This window comes from Solanum tuberosum, unplaced genomic scaffold (assembly GCF_000226075.1).
Source record: "Solanum tuberosum cultivar DM 1-3 516 R44 unplaced genomic scaffold, SolTub_3.0 scf00127, whole genome shotgun sequence".
NCBI classification, from domain to species: Eukaryota; Viridiplantae; Streptophyta; class Magnoliopsida; order Solanales; family Solanaceae; genus Solanum; species Solanum tuberosum.
In genome coordinates this window covers 544,138-565,428 of record NW_006239058.1, presented here as the reverse complement: position 1 = coordinate 565,428, position 21,291 = coordinate 544,138, and the positions used below count along the sequence as shown (strand labels likewise).

At 32.7% G+C, this 21,291-nt stretch overlaps 2 protein-coding genes across 2 annotated transcripts in view; one reads left to right on the top strand and one right to left on the bottom strand.

Annotated features, from left to right (window-relative positions):
• Positions 1–9,800: 9,800 nt before the first annotated feature.
• LOC102581878 (adenine/guanine permease AZG2) lies at positions 9,801–11,716 on the top strand. The gene has a single exon (XM_006351401.2). It carries the CDS (start codon positions 9,909–9,911, stop codon positions 11,526–11,528), a length of 1,620 nt encoding a protein of 539 aa, XP_006351463.1. The 5' UTR covers positions 9,801–9,908; the 3' UTR covers positions 11,529–11,716.
• A 76-nt stretch (positions 11,717–11,792) lies between these two features.
• LOC102581541 (B3 domain-containing protein REM16-like) overlaps positions 11,793–21,291 on the bottom strand; it is a 15,207-nt gene continuing 5,708 nt past the window's right edge. Inside the window, exons 3-5 of the mRNA XM_006351400.2 lie at positions 17,280–17,802; positions 14,640–14,770; positions 11,793–12,320 (exon numbers count right to left, since the gene is read on the bottom strand). Of these exons, the coding sequence (XP_006351462.1) occupies positions 12,057–12,320; positions 14,640–14,770; positions 17,280–17,802 (918 nt within the window). The 3' untranslated portion in view covers positions 11,793–12,056. The remainder of the gene's footprint in view (positions 12,321–14,639; positions 14,771–17,279; positions 17,803–21,291) is intronic.

Genomic DNA, 21,291 nt, shown 5'->3' with positions numbered 1-21,291 from the left:
TAAAAAAAAACGTAATTGAAGAGAGAAAAAAAATTAGCATCAAAATCTAAAAAGATAATAAGAAAAAACGTAATTGAAGAGAGAGAGAGAAAATTAGCATCAAATTCTAAAAAGATAATTAAAAAAAAACGTAATTGAAGAGAGAAAAAAAATTAGCATCAAAATCTAAAAAAGATAATTTAAAAAAAACGTAATTGAAGAGAGAAAAAAAATTAGCATCAAAATCTAAAAAGATAATAAGAAAAAACGTAATTGAAGAGAGAGAGAGAAAATTAGCATCAAATTCTAAAAAGATAATTAAAAAAAAACGTAATTGAAGAGAGAGAAAAAAAATTAGCATCAAAATCTAAAAAAGATAATTTAAAAAAAACGTAATTGAAGAGAGAAAAAAATTAGCATCAAAATCTAAAAAAGATAATTTAAAAAAAACGTAATTGAAGAGAGAAAAAAATTAGCATCAAAATCTAAAAAAGATAATTTAAAAAAAACGTAATTGAAGAGAGAAAAAAATTAGCATCAAAATCTAAAAAAGATAATTTTAAAAAGACGTAATTGAAGAGAGAAAAATATTTTTTACCATAGTAATTGTATTAAGTAAGAAAGAGAAAAAAAATCTTTAAGTAAAAGAAATGTATGCAATTATAATTGTGATTGATAATCTAAATGGTAAAAATAATAAATAATGAGTTCCATAAAATAAGCCACTAAGCCACAAAATTAGGTATAAAAATGTGTGAAGATATATATATTTAATAAGTTGTCATATTTATAATTAAAATGTTATTGTTATAAATAAAAAGAGTTTGAAACTGTTTAGGAGAGAGAATATTTGATAATTATTAATATCCTAATTATACTCCATATAAAAGGCACGAAATACTAATAGTATGAGAGAGAAAAATATGTAAAACAAAATTAAATTAAATACAAAAATTAAATGTTTGTTATGTATGTAATTTAAAAACTTAGTTTGTAATTAAATATAAATAAATTGATATTTTGTTAATAAAAGTCTTAAGTAGTATATTTTTGTAATTTTCACTTAATTATAATTAAGACTTTTGTTGTAACTTTTGCAGTAAATTTGGTGTTTGTTTAGAGATTTGTGGTTATAAACTTTAAAAATCTTGAATTCACTTTTAATAATACCTTTCAATAATTTGTTTAGTGATGGAATGACATGGACCTGAATACAGTGGAATTGCTATAAATTCATATATAACTTTAACTAATTTTAGATTGAAAAATAGGTAGTTGATTGAGTGAATCGTAAAAGTAATTATCCTTGACTTTTTGACATTAGTGGATAATACTCTTTTGTACCGTCAATTTTTTGAAGATAAAAGAGGGAGTGAATTTGGATACATTATTAAAATGATTAGCTAGCTCCCTAATCCCTATATTCTTGTTTGAATTTTGAGTACATTTTCCACATTAACATTATCTAAAATTTATTCGTGTATAGTCAATAAATATATGCTATATATTTTGTAAATCATTTTCAACGCTTAGTGGTTAATTAATTGTTTTCAATTATTTCTATATTTTTACTTCCTTAAACTATTTAATCACAATAATTTGAATTGACTCTATGTAAACATTATAAATACTTACCCGCATAGAAGCACAAGTTGAATCTATTCTATTTTTTTTTTTCTTTCATCGAGTGATCGTCACTTATATTAAATTTAAATATGCATTGGAGAGATCATTTCTGGAGGCGATATCCCTAGTAAAAAAATTTTCTATTTTTAAGAACTTGAACTTAATTTTTTAAATTAAAAATAGAAAAAATTTAACCATCCCAACATAACTCGTATTGATAGGTCGAATGTATACTCACCTAATATCCACTCTGCAAATCCCAGAAGTTTCTCAAAAGATGGACCCATCTTCATCTTTGTATTTATTTATTTATTCATGTACTGAATTATTTCATTACTTAATCACATTTCAACTAATTAATTAAAAATCGCGCATGCCAAAATCACATATTTGTATTTTACTAAATTTCCCCGCTTTAGTGAAGAAATTATTTATGTTTGTCTCACCTATATTACAACCTTTATGCAAATTAACCAACAATTTTGGACCCATCAAACGTATATTAATATTCTTTTATTGAATTATATTATATAATATAGTTGTAAATCATTTTAAACTTAATATTCCTGTCCTAGAAGTAATGTGTTTACTGATAATAATGTCCAAACTTTAGCAAGCTAAGCTTTATATGTTAATTAATTAAACTGCATATGTCCCCATAAAGATTTATAATCCAGGAATAAGCACGCCTTGCCAATATTTTATACTTTTATTTTATGCTATTTATCAATTAATTAGTTTATTTTTGCCTAAAAAGTGGAAAAAGGCTCCTCATAATTACTACTGAATTAGAATCTCCCAAATTACGAGAGAATATAGAAAAAAAGATTTTGGACATAGTGAGGGCTGAGGAATGACAGAAGACTTCAATTATTATGAACCGTGGGGTTTGTACTCTTTGTATTCGGAGTCATTGAAATAGTTATAGATTCGACAAAACTCAATAATTTCAATTTAAATTTTATATTTATATTGAGAATTTTGTTTAAGGTGTATAAATAGTTTATTTAAAATTACAGTAAGTAAAATAAATCTTATAACCCAAAATTTATAAACTAAAAATTCTGATTCCGATCCGCACACTTCTTTTGTCCCATTTTAAAGATCATTTGGTACTTTAACACATTCAATAAAAAAGTATATTGAGTACAAGATGTAATTTACTGAGTTCTCTAATATTTATTATTTAGTGGCAAGTGCTTCTATTGTAAAATGAGTACTATAGCCATTTTTTACCCCTTTAATATCAATGGTAAAACTAGAAAAAAGTAATAATTCATTTTATCTTTTTTTTAAAGCAATTAATTATTGTAAAAATCAATCAAATGTGTTTCGAAAATAAAGAACAACAAAAGTTGGATTTTGAGAGAAAAATAATTATGTAATGTTTCTAAAAATCGTTTTCTCGAAAGATCTTCACCACTCTAAAAACCGGAACTAATTAAATCCGACCACTTTAATGAACATAATCATAATTAGTTTGATATTGATATTAACATAATAATTCATCTTTGACCTTAAATAAGATAATTAAAAATACTCTCTATGTCCCTAATTACTTGTCCACTTTTCCTTTTATAGTTGTCCCTAATTACTTGTCCATTTTGACAAATCAAGAAAGGACAATTTTTTTTTACCTATTATACCCTCAATTAAATGACTAATTACTTTGAAAAATGTAGAACTTTTCATCCACTTCATAATTAATAGGGTAAAATGGTAAACTCACTATGTCATTAATCGTTTTCTCAATATGTGTGCCAATTCAAAAGTTGACAAGTAATTAGGGACAGAGAGAGTACGTGCTATGATGGCATAAAATTCAATTTCCATTAATTCAATCTTAATCATAATAACTTTGTTTTTGTTTTTTCTCAGAGTATCATTAATACTCCCTCCATTCCATATTAAGTTAATTTTTAAGGTGTTTCACACCCTTTAAGAAAAGTAGATTAAGACATAAATTGAACTTAGTTTTCCACTTTTATCCTTATTAGTTATTGTCAAATTTATGATTAAAATAACTAAATATTAATTAATCACTAATTCTAATACTAACTAATGAAGGGTAAAATTGGAAGAATACTCTAAAAGTAGTCTTGAAAACTGAACAATTAAGTTAATTTGAAAAATAGAAAATGCCTCAAAAATTAACTTAATATGGAATGGAGGGAGTAGTAAACTAACTCTCTCTTAAATCCAATATATCATCATGGGTGTATTTAATTAGTATGACCATTTTTTTCATGTTTGATTGGTTAAGAATTAATGTTTTAAAAAAATATTTTTATAGGAAAATAAGTTTAATATCTCAAAAATTAGAAAAATGATTTCTCTAATTAATGAAAGTAGTGAAAATAAATTCTATAAGTAACGTTGTTCCTAGTTCATTATCTCCTTCCCATTAGCTATCTCCATCACCCAAAAAACCCTACTCCCCACCTCATAGTGTTTTGCTATATTAAATATATCTATAATTGTTCTTGTCAGAGGGAGATTTAGAATTTCGAAATCATAGACACACCACTTAAAAAAGAAGAGAAACTGAATATATTATGTGAAAATTAATTTTTATTCTTCTAGATAAATAACTCAACATTCAATCAAATGCATTATTCAACGCTTTGTTAGCATGGGTGCCAACAAAACAATATGAGATCAATTTTAGATATTCATGTGTATCATCTATTTTTAAAGTAGATCCACCCCTCGCTTTTAAAACAATATTTATTTTCTTACGCATCAAATACTAATAAATAAATAAAATAAAATATGTATTTTAAACATTTTAAACATTTTCCTGCCAAACACACATTATAAAGTCTTTTTAGCCTTAATTGGTGGATAGGGAGGACTTCGAATGTGGACTTGTACCTAATAATCTTGAGAATATAATGGTGTAATTATACATTAATTGTTTTTCATGAAATCAAAATCCAAAAGCCAAAAAAAGATTGTTAAAGTCTAAACCTATTTAGCTTTAGAGATTCAGATAGGCACTTTTGAGCTTGTATTAGGTTTAAAACGTCAAACAAGTCCAAATTAATCTCCTAACGTGTCTGCCACTGTCTAAATTGCCTTTTACATGTTATTAGTGGGATTTTAAAGTTAAGTGCCCAATAGTCAATCGTTGTTTCATAAGCTTCTTGAGGAATTAGAAGCTAATTACATCACAAATAATGAGTTCGACATAATTCAATAGCTTTGGTCCAAATTTTATATTTATATTAAAAATACACTTAATTGGTATTATTAGTTGGCTGTTTTTATTGACATGAAACACAAACTCATAAATGAAATTTGTATTTAGAAATTCACTTTATATATATAAATAATTTGTCCAAAATTTAATAAATCACATTTTTATAATTCAGAACTCATAAACTCTCTGCCTCTCATACACATTGTCCATGAGAGATTAATGATATCATGGCATGTATCCATTTCTCACTTAGCTCCGTCACTAATGAAATCAACCATTTGAATATATTAAGACGTAGGGAAAACATATGAAATGTAGTTTAGTTAGAGAGCTTGTCCACATCTTTATCCTAATAATGAAAATTCGAATTCCACTATACTCCTCCCCCAATCCCCTTGCCCCCACCCAAAAAAAGACATAGAAACAAAATTTATAGCACAAAATCGATCTACTAAAGAATTTGTTCATGTCTTTTCATAGCCAATCTTTTAGATGCCAAGACAAATTTGGAAGAATGCAAGTAGTTAAAAGATTTTAGATGTCATTTCACACCTTTATTTCTTTTACCTTTATCATTAACAAGTGAAATGCCCTTACGAAGTAATTAATGGAGTTAAATTTATTTTTTTTAATTATAAAATAATTTTTTTTGGGAGTTTACTTTTCCTAGTGCTGTTTAAAGGCCACTTTTTGTTCCCCCCTTTATGAGTATCTTTTTACTACTATTAAATGACCGTCCAATACTCCAATTTCCACTTATAAGAAAGTCCTTAATTAATAAGTAATAGAGACAAATTATATGCAATGTCGTTGTCTTTTCCTTTTGAAGAAGGGTATGCTCAAACTCACATAGTTGTTCCGATTATATCCCAAATTTTCTAGCAATAAATAAAGTAATGGGAAATTACGCGGTTAAGCAAATTTATACTATTTAATTAGTCATCATAGTTATAATTTGCTATAATTATCACTTGTGATTAACATTAATCATTAATTACGTGGGCTGATTTTGAATTTGTATAATTAGTCACGTTTGTATAATTCGCAAATAACAATTCTTCGTTTGATTTGTATTTGTATATAATGATGATTTCCTTTGGTTTTTCAGTTTTATCACCATATACATTCAATCTTTTTGTGTATAACTTTTTAAAATTTGTATAAACGTGTTCGGATTTTGTATAATATAATTTGTATAAATGTTTAAAGTTCATATGTTTATGTTTGTATCAATTCATTATTTCAAATTTTATCATATTTGTATAATTCCAGACTTTATGTTACTCAATTATACATAAACATGTGAATTATACAAACGTACCTGCGAATTATACAAACGAAATGCGAATTATACAAATTATTGCCCTCTCTCACTTGCCTCTCTCCTCCCGCTCCCAATCTCGCTCGCCTCTCTCCCCCTCTCCCAATCTCGCTCGCCTCTCTCCTCCCTCTCTCAATCTCGCTCGCCAGATATACAAATATATATGTATACCAGTTACATATATACAATTATCTAACCGATATACATATACAATTCACTCTCTCCCAATCTCTACCCTCTCTTGCTTGCCTCTCTCCTCTCTCTCCCAATCTTGCTCGCCACTCTCCTTCCTATAACATGAAGCTACGAATCGTAATTAACAAACTATAGATATATAACGTAATTAAACTATTCTTGAGTAGCTATATGCGAAAGTTCCCCTATAATACTCCTTTTTTTCTTTTTAGCTGTTATGTTGGGCTTTTCGTGAGCCAATTTGACTAATTTTTAAGGCTAAACTAGATTATATTAATTCAATATTTTAAAATAAAATTTCAGATATTCAAAAACTATACATAAAGTATTATAAATTGCAATATTTTTCATAACAATATGATGAAAAAATGCATCTTAAAATGTTAGTCAAAATTTGTATGATTTGACTCTCAAAAAAGAAATTATGATAACTAAAAAAAAAATTATGATAATTAAAAAGGGACGGAAGAAGTATAAACATTCAGAAGAGTCACTGATTTAGGACAATGCAGTTAAGGATATATGAAGTTTTTTTATCTTTACAGATTTGAAAGTATATCATTTTAATTAACCATTGGGAAAGAAATTAAAAGAAGTTTATGCTTTCTACCTACTCTCATTATTAATGAATATTCATTATGTGTGGATATTATTTTAGATTGTTCAGAGATTGGATAAAGATTTTCCATAAATATTTAGAAGGGAATGAAATCTTTGAATGAAGATTGATGTAATATACTTATGAATTAAAAATCTTCTGGGACATAGTATGAAGTAAACATATTGTGTGTTTGGTTTAGAAACAAAAGGCCATACACCATGTTTGGTGGACAAATATGAACCTGATAAATTCGTAATGAGTTGGTTCATTATATATATTTTGACTATTTTGTTTGTCCTTTTTGGCCTCAATAAAAGTCCATTAGTTCATGATGTGATACCAAACTCATTTGCCTAACTATGATCTCATCAATATTCTTTGTTTCATCATACTAGCTATTATATTTTTGGGAAAAAGGATAAATATACCCCTGAACTATCGTAAATAGTATGCTTCTACCCTCCATCATATTTTTGGGACATTTGTGCCCCTACCGTTCAAAAACTAGGGAATATATACCCTTTATACTAACGGACATACACATGTCATAATCTTATCCATCGATCCGACATTTATTAAATATTGAATCGACGGATAAGATTGCGCCACGTGTCCCTATTTAGTCTTCGATCCGTTAGAGTGAAGGGCATACATGCTCTAGTTTTTGGACGGCAAGGGCACCAATGTCCCAAAAGTATGACGGAGGGTATCTGCATACCATTTACGATAGTTCGAGGGTATATTTGTCCTTTTTCTCTATATTCTTTTTCAAAATAAATAATATTCAACAACAACAACAACAATAATATATTCTGTTAAACCCACACGTGAAGTTTGCAAATGATAGAATATATACAAATCTTACCTCTATCTCGTGAAGACAAAGAAGTTATTTTTGAAACTCTTTCAGCTCATGTGCAACGAATCCAAATAGTCGTTAAAAGAAATATACGAAAGAAAAGTTCAATCTAAATACTTTCATCACAAATATTATAAATTACCAACTTTGTGTAATCGGGTGCCTAATCAAATATATTTATTCGTCCTTTAAGGTATACAACATATGCATACACGATTTTGCCGTTATATAATCACACAAGACTTGTACAACACGATGAAATAAAAATTACAATTTACCAATCGAAGGATTAATGTTTTTAAAGACACACACATATATATAGGGAATCAAATCATTATACTTTTCTCATTATGTAAAATTAATTGTGATAATTATCCAACTAGCTAGTCAAAGATCTTTCTCGGGTTTGAACTCATATTGTGTCAGATTCTATAATTACTAGCAATTTCTCCATAAAAATCTTGTAAACTACCAAGACAACAGTCAAACAAGACTCTAATTTGATAGTACTGTAAAATCCCATTACATTTCATATTATAGAGACACATATAGTATTTAATTTTTATGAATATTATTCAAACCTTTAAGACGCTTATTATTGAATCCGTTGTATTTTTAAAATTATAACTACAAACCCACTATAAATTTCTTGAATTTTAGTTGAGTTTAATATATAATTTAAGTTTTACAATTTTATATAAAAATACTGAATTCAAATAAACTCGATTTCACGTGTCCCACCATTACATTCACCTCTGTCGATGTATATGCGTTGAATAAAAAACTGGTGCGTGTCTGGTGGGGTGGGGGGTTAGTACCATAACAATCATACTAACCCACTAAAAACAACCCAGTTTCCTTAAAAGGCATGAGTTTTATTACTTTTTGTTCTATAATGACCACATAACAACTACTCTCTCTCTCAATTTATATATAATAATTGGAATTTCGAGAATTAAAGAGAAAAAAGATTGTACATTTCAAATTGTTAATATTTAGAAGGGAAATGAGTTTGATATACCTTCGTTATAAAAGTGACTCACATATACCCTATCATCATAAAATTGGCTCATATATACCCCTATACTATTTCAAAAGTGTCTCACATATACCCCACCATTATAAAAGTGATAAAATTAATTTTAAATTCATTTTTATTGTTAATATTTAAAAAAGAATCAATATTTGGTCTTTTTCATAAATAAATTATTTTTTGAGTTTCTTATTCTTATTTCATTTTTTCTATTATTCTTAAGTGTAAAATAAGAGAAACAAAAAGAAAGAAGAGTGAATGGAAAATAGGAGAAAAAATTTAAAACTATTTTTTGTGGCTATAACATCTATAATAAATTTAATAAGAAAATAAGTGAAAAGAATAAATTTGACTTATCAAGGTAATAAATTCAAATTAGCCGTTGAATTAAAAAAAGTAAAAAAATAAAACCTCGTGAGAAGGAAAAAATGGAGAATTTTTCGCAAATAGCTACTATAATAAACCTAATTATGCTCTATAACTATAGTTTGCATATTTACGAGCTATATCTACAGTTTAAGCTATCTCGTTTGTATAATTCACGAGTTTGTATAATTCGTGGGTGAGTTTGTATAATTCACAAGTACGTTTATGTAATTAAGTTGTTTTTGTATAAACTCGAAATAACAAATTTATACAAACACAAACATCTGAACTTTAAACAGTTATATATGCGCCACTTTCAAAACGGAGGTATATCAACTCTAAAAATGATAAAGTTGAGGAGTATATCAAACTCTTTTCCTTTTTTTATAACGACATAATATATAAATATATCATTTAAGTTGATCTCATCTAACATTTATGTTCTCTGATTTTAAATGTACACTAATAAGCAAATAATCTGGTATAACATCAAACAAATATACACATGCGCGTCGTACTCATACATATATAATAGTGTAATTTTATAATAATAATCATATTATTACTATAAAAGACCCACACTGATTCATTCTTCAGATTACTACAATTCCACACTGCATTAAATTCTTTTACCTCTTTTCAGTTTTCTCATCATCTTATAAATATATTCCAATCCCCTGTTTACCTTCAAAGCAACAAAACAGAGAAAAAGATAAACTAAAAAACATGGAGGAAAAGCTCTGTGCAGCTGGTTCTTTCACTAAAATGGCAAAATCTCTGAACAAAATGGAGATGAAAGTAAATGAAGCAATTTCAAAGAGCAGAATCGGCAAATACTTCAAATTGGAATCTCGAAAAAGCTCTTTCACTAAAGAGTTTCGTGCTGGTACCGCTACGTTTCTTACGATGGCTTATATAATTACCGTCAACGCCAGCGTTTTATCGGATTCCGGTGGAACTTGCTCCGTCTCGGACTGCACTTTTCCGGCCAACCAAACGCATGCAACTCCAGATTGCGTGCTCAATAACGAAGGTTACGAAAAGTGTGTTGCGAAAATGAAAAGTGATCTTATTGTGGCTACTGCTTTAGCTTCTATGATTGGGTCATTTGCTATGGGCTTATTGGCGAATCTTCCTTTGGGCTTAGCTCCAGGTATGGGCCCAAATGCTTATTTAGCTTATAATTTAGTGGGCTTTCATGGGTCTGGAAAAATGTCATATCAGACTGTTATGGCAATTTTCTTAGTTGAAGGCTGTGCGTTTTTAGCAATAGCTGTATTTGGGCTTCGTGGGAGGATAGCCCGGTTTATTCCTCAGCCCGTTAGGTTAGCTTGTGCGGCTGGGATTGGGCTTTTTATTGCATTTGTGGGCTTACAAGCCCATCAAGGTGTGGGCTTAGTTGGCCCAGATTCATCTACCTTGATCACTCTAACTGCTTGCACCAGTACAAATCCGGTGACCGGAGAATGCACCGGCGGGAAGATGCAGAGTGCAACTTTCTGGTTAGGTTCAGTTGGGTTTATAATAATGTGTTATGGATTAATGAAGGAGATTAAAGGGAGTATGATATACGGTATTCTCTTTGTGACGTTAATTTCATGGATTAGGAATACTGCTGTTACGGTTTTTCCTAATACTCCATCTGGTAATTCAAGCTATGAGTATTTCAAAAAAGTGGTGGATTTTCATAAAATTGAGTCTACAGCTGGAGCTCTAGATTTTACGCATTTCAACAATGGTGAAGTGTGGATAGCTTTAATAACATTGTTATACATAGATGTGTTAGCTTCAACAGGTACATTGTATACAATGGCTGAAATTGGGGGATTTGTGAATGAAGACGGAGAATTTGAAGGTGAATATACCGCGTATATGGTTGATGCAGGATCAACTATAGTTGCATCAACTCTAGGAGTTTCACCTGTAGCTACATTTGTAGAATCATCAGCTGGGATCAGAGAAGGTGGAAGGACAGGAATAACGGCGATCGTCGTTGGGTTTTATTTCCTCTTGTCTTTGTTCTTCACACCTTTGATTGCTAGTGTGCCACCATGGGCTATAGGTCCATCTTTGGTTATAGTTGGGGTGTTGATGATGAAAGTTGTTAAGGATATTGATTGGAATAATATTAAGCATGCAGTGCCTGCATTTGTGACTATGGTGTTAATGCCTTTGACATACTCAATTGCCAATGGTATTATTGGTGGAATTGGTGTGTATATTGCTCTAAGTTTGTATGACAACATGCTGAGTTGGGTAAAGTGGTTGATGAGGATGAAAAAAATGGTGGTGAAAGAGCAAAATCAGGTTTCAGCTACTGCAGATCAGAGTATTGAAGTAGTTTGATATTTTCATCGTTCATCGATGCTAGTTCGATGGGGTTGGACGTAGTTTTTTTTTAAAAAATTTCATGTAGCGACAGTAGATGCACAAGCCACCGTGATAGGGAAGGTGTTATAGAAGGACCTTTCAAGGGCGCTTGTGCATTTTTGAACTGTGGTATTTCGATATAAATATAATGTTGCTTTTTCTTATCATTTATGTTATTTCACTTTATAGGATAGAGTCTCCATGCATATGAGTTATAGAAGAAAAAAAAAACATAAATCCTAACGAGCAATTCATGGTTCTTTGCAATTGGATCTCAGAAAACAAAGTTAAACAAACATGTAACTAGACTCAAAGGAATTAGTCTCAAAATACTGAGTACAACTTCAAAATGACAGTACAAAATATATGACCCAACAAAGCAACGCTTAAATGTTGTTCAAAACTATTAATGAGAAACTGACATAGGTTCCTTTTCATTTCCCTTATAACGACGTTAAGGTAATTGACTCCAAGTAGTTCATTTGGAATCTTACTTCAGCACTTTCAGATTTTGCGTATATCAAATATACGGTTCTGCTGATCTGCAAGTTGAAAAAGACAATCATCTTTGGCATTCATGCCATAAGCTGCAGCAACGTCCTTCCATCCACGAGTCAAAACATCAACACTAGGTCTGCTAGAATAATAGGGAGGCAAGCGACTAGTATAATAGGTAGGCCAGATTCTTTTATCTGGTCCTCGGAGAAAAATAATCCACCTTTCTCGCATTGGCCTTTTCAACAAATCTCGCCAGGATTCTGGTAATTCCTGCACATGCACAAAGGAGATCTAGATTCAATGAGAGAAAAAAGGGATACACAAACTGGAAAACAAAGAGAAACTCAGCCAAGTAGAAGCAATCAGTTGCAACGTAGAGCAGACTAGATTCGCCAAAGCCTAAGCAATATGCATGAAATCACACTAGAAAAGAACGACCAGGGTGGTCAGGTGATTCCAAAAATGGAACTCAATAACAACAATGTAATGTAACTGCTGCTTCACATGATGCTCAGATGATTAAAGGACTAGAACTCTAAAACAAAATGTAAATGTAGGTCTTACTTCACAAAAGAATTAGTGCTTTATATGACATCTTCCTCTTTAGATGAAAAACCAATGGAACAATCTCATATTTGCATAGAGAAACTTAACATAATGTCTACACACACAAGGACTTACTAACCAATTGATTCATCTATTTCGAGAAAATACATCCGCAACAAGAAAACATACTCATTAACTTAAGATTTAAAGAAACAGTGCCATCATTGGCATGTCCGGTCTCGCAGGCGCTAAACTCGAAAGATATTAACATTTGATCTAAGTTATTGTGTGTCCAATCTGATTTCGAGATGCTTATTTTAAACAAGTTAGAGCCTCAAAAAACGACAAGTTTTTACCAAAATCTGGTGTATGAGCTTGCAATCAGCATTTTTATTGTGCATGTATGTTTCTTTTCAGCATCCTAGTTACAAAGTAATCAGTACTTCACTTCAATCTCATGAATTTTCAGTAACATTTTATAGTGTTTAAGCCCAAAGATGTCCTGAGAAAGACATTATTCCCTCTGTAACATCTTATTAAACACAAAAGTTTGATGAAAAGAATGTTAAAATGCATGCATCTTCAGAGGTAAACTCAAGACTCATATAAACTCAAGCAGTGTACATGCCAGTATTGATAAATATTCACAGAAAACTGATAGCATTCATAGTGGCATTCCTCCATTAAGGGACTAAATGAAATTATAAAAGTGAAGGAGATGCAAGACAATGTTTGCTTGACTTCAATATAAAATCAAGAAGATGCTCATAGTGGAAGCAGAGCGCCAGAACCCAAGAATTGTGACTAAGAGTGGGCAAAGCACTACGCATATTTCATGGTCCAAGTCCAAGATCGAGAGGAGGAATATTGGGGCCAACAGGTAGCCTGAAAAGAGCTGAAAAGCAAGCCCAAGTGGGGGTGAATTACATGCCCAAAGGGGATAGAAATTCACACCCAAAGGAGCTGGAATTGACGTGTATTTTTTGATCCAAGAATTGCCACTTCTTTCCTTATTTTGTTAGGTAGTTTTGGAAGAAGTGTGACTTTAATTTACATATTTTTCTAGTTTAAAGTTTCCTAGTTAGATTTTACTAATTATTTCCATACAAATTGATTTTGAATACCATAATGTCTAGGAGAGGGGTGCATGATTTGCCCCTATATATAGGGGAAACCTTTTTGTTTTTTTTGACACACTAGTATTATCAAGATTCTTTTCTTTTCACTACTTGAGATTTATCTTATAACGTGCGGATGTGCTAGTAAAGAGGTGTGAGAGGTTGGTGAGAAGTGGTAACAAAGATCGATGATTAGGGTAGAAGGCTAGTAGGTAACCGAGTGTTGTCATATTTTATGTGGAAGAGGTAGGGGTTATTTAGTAGTCGTGTAGTCTCTTATTATTCAATTTGTAGTACTATTTTTGCCTCATTTGCTTTATATCTTTCTATTTTGTTATCATAATATTCTTGCAATCCTTTTCCTTCATAAGGTAGGGGTAACGTTGCATACACTACCCTCCCCAGACCCCACTTGTGGGATTACACTGCGTATGTTTTTGTTATTATTATTCTCACAATCCAGCTTCAATAACATTTCTTTTAAGTTGAGGCTCTATCGAAAACAACCTCTCTACCCTACAAAGGTAGGGGGTGAGGTCTGCATACATTCTACCCTCCCCCAAACCCCACTTGTGGGATTACACTGGGCAAGCTGTTGTTGTAATTATTCAGTTAGGGTTCTAGATCAGATTCATCTAAGTTCTTCATTTGAATCTGCGATTAAATTTGATTAGCCGTAATCCGCTAATTAGGTTTATTACAATCAATTAGGGTTCTTATATAATCACTTTTGAGATTTGGGGATTTATTTCTTGAATTTCGCCTATCTTATTTTTCTAGTCTTTAATCTTCATATTTTTTTATTCCACATTATTTTCTTATTTTTTCTTTCAAGTTTCCCGATTCTTTAAAGAACGCATGAAATAGTAAGAATATAGCAATCCACAAAAATGACTGAAGGAATGATATTTAAACAAGGTGTTACCAGAAAATCTCGACCATTGACGGACACCAAACATGAATAGTTGATTGCAGGAAAGGATGGTGTGTCTCCTAAACCAGCAGGCTTACTTTTGATGACTTTTTCATTACCATTTGCTTCCTCCTCTCCTGAATCTTGTACATAAGGAAAAAAACAGCAAGAAGATGCTCAAAGGCAGTTCAAAGCACAACACCAACATGCAAATGGCCAGATTAAATAAGTTTACAAGATAAGGATGCCTACTAGCCGATCAAGTGAAGCTCAAGCTAGTGAAGTTTGATCAGGCCTAAATTAAGACAAGCGATTTCATGTCAAAAACTCTTAATTCCTACTTTGCAATTTAAGCAACCTAGCAAGGAAAGGAGAGCATGATTGTTTAGAGGGGAGTAAGTTACATCTATCTTCCAAATGAATGACTAAAATTGTGATTCTCTTTTTATACCCAGCAGCAATTGCTTCCTCTTGGTACTGGTCTTAAACTTATCCCTACCGCATCGGAACCAGTATTGAATTGATTCTAAGCTCATGCAAAGCCTCGGTGACTATGATCAGGGGTGCTAATGAAGAAAACACCCCTTTCTTCTCCAAAAGAGAATAGCAACAAGAGAAAGTGAAACTTTTAGAAACCACCTTAGTATCAACACAATCGTACCTTAGCTTAAAGACTCCCACTTTTTACCTATATCATCTTCTCCTACAATCCAGGCCAAAAAGGGTGACACAAAGATGCACTTTGGATATGTGATTGGATTCTATATAGGGAAAAGGTTTTGCTTCTATTTTGGAAGCGCAACAAGATGGTCACAAAGGGCTGAAAGAAGGTGGATGTAGGCTGGTGAGGGGGAGAGGTGAAGCCGCAGATGGCAGGAGTAGGGGCCATTCAAAGGCCAATGTCCTATACGGAGGACATGATTAGTATTAGTACAATCAATCAAGTAGGAATCAAATTACAAGTTAGCTCATATATTGGGAACTCTTGAGTAGTAAAATAAAAAAAATTCAAATAGAATAATAAGTCTTGATATTTCCAAAATAAAAAAGAAATCCAGTACTCAGACGAATTTTAATGATAATTTGAAATTGGAGAAGATTTACAGATGGTTGTTAACAACATTCAAAAGACCTCTACAATTTTGAATTACCAAATTAAGAGAAGTTTCATAATTCTTGAGATTCAAATCTTGGGACATAATCATTAAGAATATTCTACACAATATTCTTATGATTCTTTTTGACTTTCAACACCACCAGCCAAACTCAAAGTGGGTTTGATTACAGCTTAGTTTGAAAACAAGATACACTCAAAAGCTATGTTTCTCAGATTCTCCTAACATGTTACCGTACCTGGGTCGGATCCTTAAAAAATGCAGTATTTTTGGAGGATCCAGCATGCAGAAGACAGTATTTTTGAAGAATCCGAGCAACATAGCTCAAAAGTCATTAGAATAGCGAACAAAGTCGGCAAAAGAAAAGGGTGGTTCAAGGAAAGTCTTTCCCCATGAAAATCATCCGTGATTGCACGGCAAAAAGCAAGTGCTTCTTACACCAAAAAGAGGTTCTGGGATGAAAATCTATGGAACATCATCGACTTGTTAGGGTAACCAAAAAGTTGTTGGACTTAATGACAGTAAAAGTTGTTACAAGAATAGACTGAATAGATGTGGAGCCGACTGGAATGGACTAAAAAGTAGTTAGGTGCTGTTAGAAAAATTATCCAGAAGAAATACAGTGCCTCTTGAATGATAACAAAAGAAAAACTGATGCTACTGAAACAGTCATTAGGAAGAGGAGTTGTGCAGCAGGAACGTCACCAAAAAGAGGTCAAAATAGTAAATCTGAAAAGAAAGAAAACTTGGCAGAATTGACAGTGTGAGACTCTGGTAGGTGGAAATAACTGAAGTCTCAACCAAGATCATGGAGACTCTGTTACCAAGTAAAGAGAAACATACAATGAAATGGGATGTCATTATATAAGAGCTCCGTGTGTAAGGCAAGTTTCTTGAGGAATTCCAGATTGCTATGACATCATCATTAAGGATATTGTACACAATATTCTTAATCATTTCCCCAATGATCAAGAAAAACAATTTACAACTTCAATAATAATTAGAATCACAAAATACCCCCAGTTGCTTTGAGGGAAGCAATTAATTATGAAATAGATACTGCTGAACGTAGTGTGGAACCCGAATCTTTGAGTCAAATAAGGAAGGTAGAACGACATTTTCACCAGAGGGAACTTGAGAAAAATATGAGAAATTAAATGGATAGGACAAAGAGATTAATACCAAAGAAGGGTTATACTGATGAGTACTGGGAAGAGAGAGGAAAATAGTTTTTGAAGCTGATGATTGAAGAACAAAATTTAAGGTCCTCCAACACATACACTAAGGAAAGTAATGCAATTTGGTATACAATCAATCAACAAAAAGAACAAAAGGCTTCACTGTATTCACGAGTCTACAAGGTTGAGCTTAACAGAATCTAAACACCTGAGACTAAATTTAGGCCAGGTAGAATCAGCAAAACCAAGCTTCAGCTGAGTCATCACTGCCTCAACTACATAGCCCTAATATGTATATTCAGGACAAAACAACAAAAAACAAAAGAATCCTAACAATTTATTGTGAACAGAAAGCTTACCAAATTGAGATGCTTTTTTGGATTTTTTATCTTTTGGACCCAGCAGTGGAATATCCTCTGCTGGTCTACTAACCATACCAGTTGCCTTGATTCCAGCCTCACACATTGGCAACAGTACTTCTGCAAGAGGTTTGCTTGCTGGCATTTCAAAACGTGACTGATGCAAGCACAACCTGCCGTCTTCGTGATCATATTGAGCATCTCTAACCCGGGTGGTTTCTTCCACGTAGGTTGTTGCTCTTTTTTTACCCTTGCCAGTGTCACAGCAGAAAATAATCTTTTCACAACCATTCGTATCAAATATTTGAACAGTGAAGTGCTGACCCGGAGCATACTGGAAAACCAAGAGGTCTCCGACATCCAGACGATGCTGTGATGCAAATTTCGGCCACCCCTGTTGGATAGCTAACAAACCCTGATAGTAACACACTGTTACCCTCCATCGCAATCCACTTGAATCCTCTACATGCGTTACCTGATCAGCCAGGTGTGAAACTGATCGAGCAAACTTTGGCGGTAAAATCTGAAAAGAAATTGCAGAAATTAAAACTAAGAAATACCACATATCGATACCAAATGCTAAATAAAAGAAACAGGTTTATGACCATATCCTTGGAATTTTTTTTTGAGTACAATTATTTATAATACTAATTCCAAAGCAATCTTGATAGCAATGCATCCCTTTCATTTGATCAAACATAAAATACATGATATGGCAAAGGGAAGGTTAAAGTAACTGATGCATTTATGCAAGATATTTTCTATAGAAAGTAAAGCATGAAAATTGCCAGACTACAAATTAAGATTCACAAATATGCAAATGCCTCAATACCACTGTCAAGTATTTTCCTTTAAGAATCTTTAAAGTTCATTAAATGATTTATCATCTTCACACTAAAAATTTGACAGTTACTCAAGTAAGATCTGAATGATATTCCAGAAATAATGTTGACCTTAATAGATTTACATGATTTCAAGTAACTAAAAGAAGATACAGAATCATATAATGAGTGAATGAAAAGGTTTGACTAAATACTCTGCAAAGTGCAAGGACTGACTGAGAAGAAGAAAGTCAATGGAAACACCTACGGTAGGTCCGAATGCTAAAGTTGCTCATAAGCAGTTTTTTTCTTTCTAAAATTTATGAGCATATAGCATTTCATTTTTGTATTAAGCTCTTTGAAAACTGGAAAGTGAACTTTTAAATCCTTCAAGCAGAGTGATTTTAAAGTAATATGACACATATATTTTTCCTTGGGGGAGTTAAGGAGATACTTCATAGATATGGTAGAAGCAATAGCTCATGAGAAATATTGAAGAATCTTTTCCAAGATCTTTTTTTTAGAGCAGGCAATCTTTTGAAAGCAAGATGTTTCAGAACTCATAGGTGTTTGGCATGAGTTCTAAAACTTAAACAGGTCATTTGGTCTCTACTGCAAAAATTGACCAACATATATCATGATCATTATCAAGTGCATAGATACATACCTGAAAGGTAACTTATATTAGGAAATTCAAGTGATTGAAAATTTCTTGAATTTTATACACGAACGGGCAGATGGTTGAAAGGAAGATCAGACAGATAGAATTGCACTCAGTAGATAAAACACCCATCTCTGCCATAACTGAAAAAGTAATCAAGCTTACTTATGTATCCAATCAATATATGAATGATTGGATTAGCTCACTACTCCTAGGTTACATTTGCATTCTGCAAGGTTTCCCGATTGCCTCTATAATGGGCAGAAGTAGGGAGTGAATTGTAAAAGAGCAAAGCATTGGGTGCGAAGAGTGCAATAGGATGAATATATTGCAGTCCCAAAATGGAAAAATGCTAGGTGTCTGAATTATGTTACTAGTGGCATTTATTTAGCGTCCTCTTAAATAGTTGTGTTTATCTCTAAGGATTTGGAACCATGAGCCTCTTAAATGTGGGTATGCTGTCAACCATCAAAAAGATTACAGTGCAAGTAATCATAATTACAGAGAGCCTAAGAAGTCTACTAGCTGTTCTACCTCATCTATACCCCTCTCCTTTACACCAAAGATATAAAGTATTAATGCAATTTTCTTTTACTTTCTGCATTGAATTAGTAATATTCTCAAAACATCTATTATTTTTCTTTCCTTCCAGATTGACCACCATATGCAAGTCAGCAAGAAGGAACTATGCTCCACCATTTTTTTCTGTTTTTTACTCCCACCTCTCCTCATCCAGCAGGTTAGAAGATCTGCCGTATGCTCGGGCATCACACATGGTTTTTGGAGAATATTAAGAAACATATGCCACACCTGAGAAGTCACTCTACAATGAAGAAACAAATGACTATTTGTTTCCTCCTTTTCCTTGCAAAAGAAGCATCTTGAGACAATTTCAAAACCTCTCTTTTTTCAGTTTCTCCTGAGTCAGACACGCTCTTCTACATACCGTCCATGTGAAACACTTGATCTTGGTAGGAATATTAGATTTCCATATTTGTTTCCAAGGTCCAGGGATGTTCCCAGGTTGTGAGGATAAATTTCTTCTGTACAATCTTCCAACTGAAAATTTTCCATCCCTATCATGTTTCCATCTGATTGTATCAGGGCTGGTATTTAAACCAGAGAAATCATTCAATCTTTGCAGTAAGCTGGCCACTCTCTCAACCTCCCAGTCATTTAGAAGCCTCCTAAAGATGATATTCCATCCTTGGTTAGTCCAGGTCTCAGCAATAGATGCTTCAGGGTTGCCACAGAAAGAAAATAAATCTGGAAAATCCTCCATGAGTGAGTTCTGTCTGATCCATTTGTCTTTCCAGAATAGAATTCTAGTCCCTTCACCCACCTTGTAACCTATGCTCCTGGACAATTTAGGCCACAAATTTCTGATAGTCCTCCAAACTGAGACCCCATATGTGCTAGTCACAGTATTGGTTGTCCATTGCTCAGTCTGTCCATATTTGCTAATGATAACATCCTTCCAAAGAGCATGATCCTCTTTACCAAACCTCCACAACCATTTTGATAATAGAGATATATTTTGCAGCCCTAAATTCTTGACACCCAACCCACCAGATTTCTTACTGAGTTGCACAGCTTGCCATTTGACCAGATGAATACCCTTTCCTTCCTAGTTACCCAACCAGAGGAAAGTCCTCCTCAATATATCCAATCTCTCCTCCACTTTAGCAGGTAGGGGGAATAGAGACATAACATAAGTTGGCAGGGCACCACTATTTTAACATTGTCATGTCATTACTAGCTAAAAAGTTTGGCCTGCAAGTCCAACGGATCTATTAAGGAGGGAGGGGGTGCAACGGTAGCCACACACCTAGATCAGAACAGTGTGTAAATGTGTGTAGTGTATGTATAGAAGAAATCGTAGAAATAAACTAAAGTGACACCCAGTTTAATAAAAAGGCCCTAGGTTCTATAGGTGAAGGGAAATTAATTTCACCAAAAGGTTTGGATTCAAATCCAGCCTGCAACAACTTTTAAGATTTTTGTTTGCTTAGGACATTGTAACCATGGAATTTGTTCAACTAAAAAACGTAGCGTCTAGGTGTGAGGATTCAAACCCAGGTATAACCAAGCATAAGAGCAGGCGCCTAGACCAGTTCCCCCAGACAACATTGGGTATATTGATGTTGAGAAATTATAGGTCACATTATTATTACTTCAGCAATCCACCTTTAATTGGTAAGATCCTACACCTTGTGCATTCACGTCTTCTCTCTAGAAATTTCAGGAAAACACTTGTGATGTTAAGGATCCTTGAGTTTGTACATATTTTGCTTTGTCTCAAATCATTCCTAAGAAGGAAAGTTTTAAGTATCTTGGGGCTGTAATCCAGGGGAGTGGTGACATCGACGATGATGTCACACATCGCATTGGGGCTGCTTGGATGAAATGGAGGCTTGCCTCTGGAGTATTGTGTGATAAGAAAATTCCACCGAAACTTAAAGGTAAGTTTTACAGAGTGGTAGTTAGACCGGCCTTGTTGTATGGAGCGGAGTGTTGGCCAGTCAAGAAC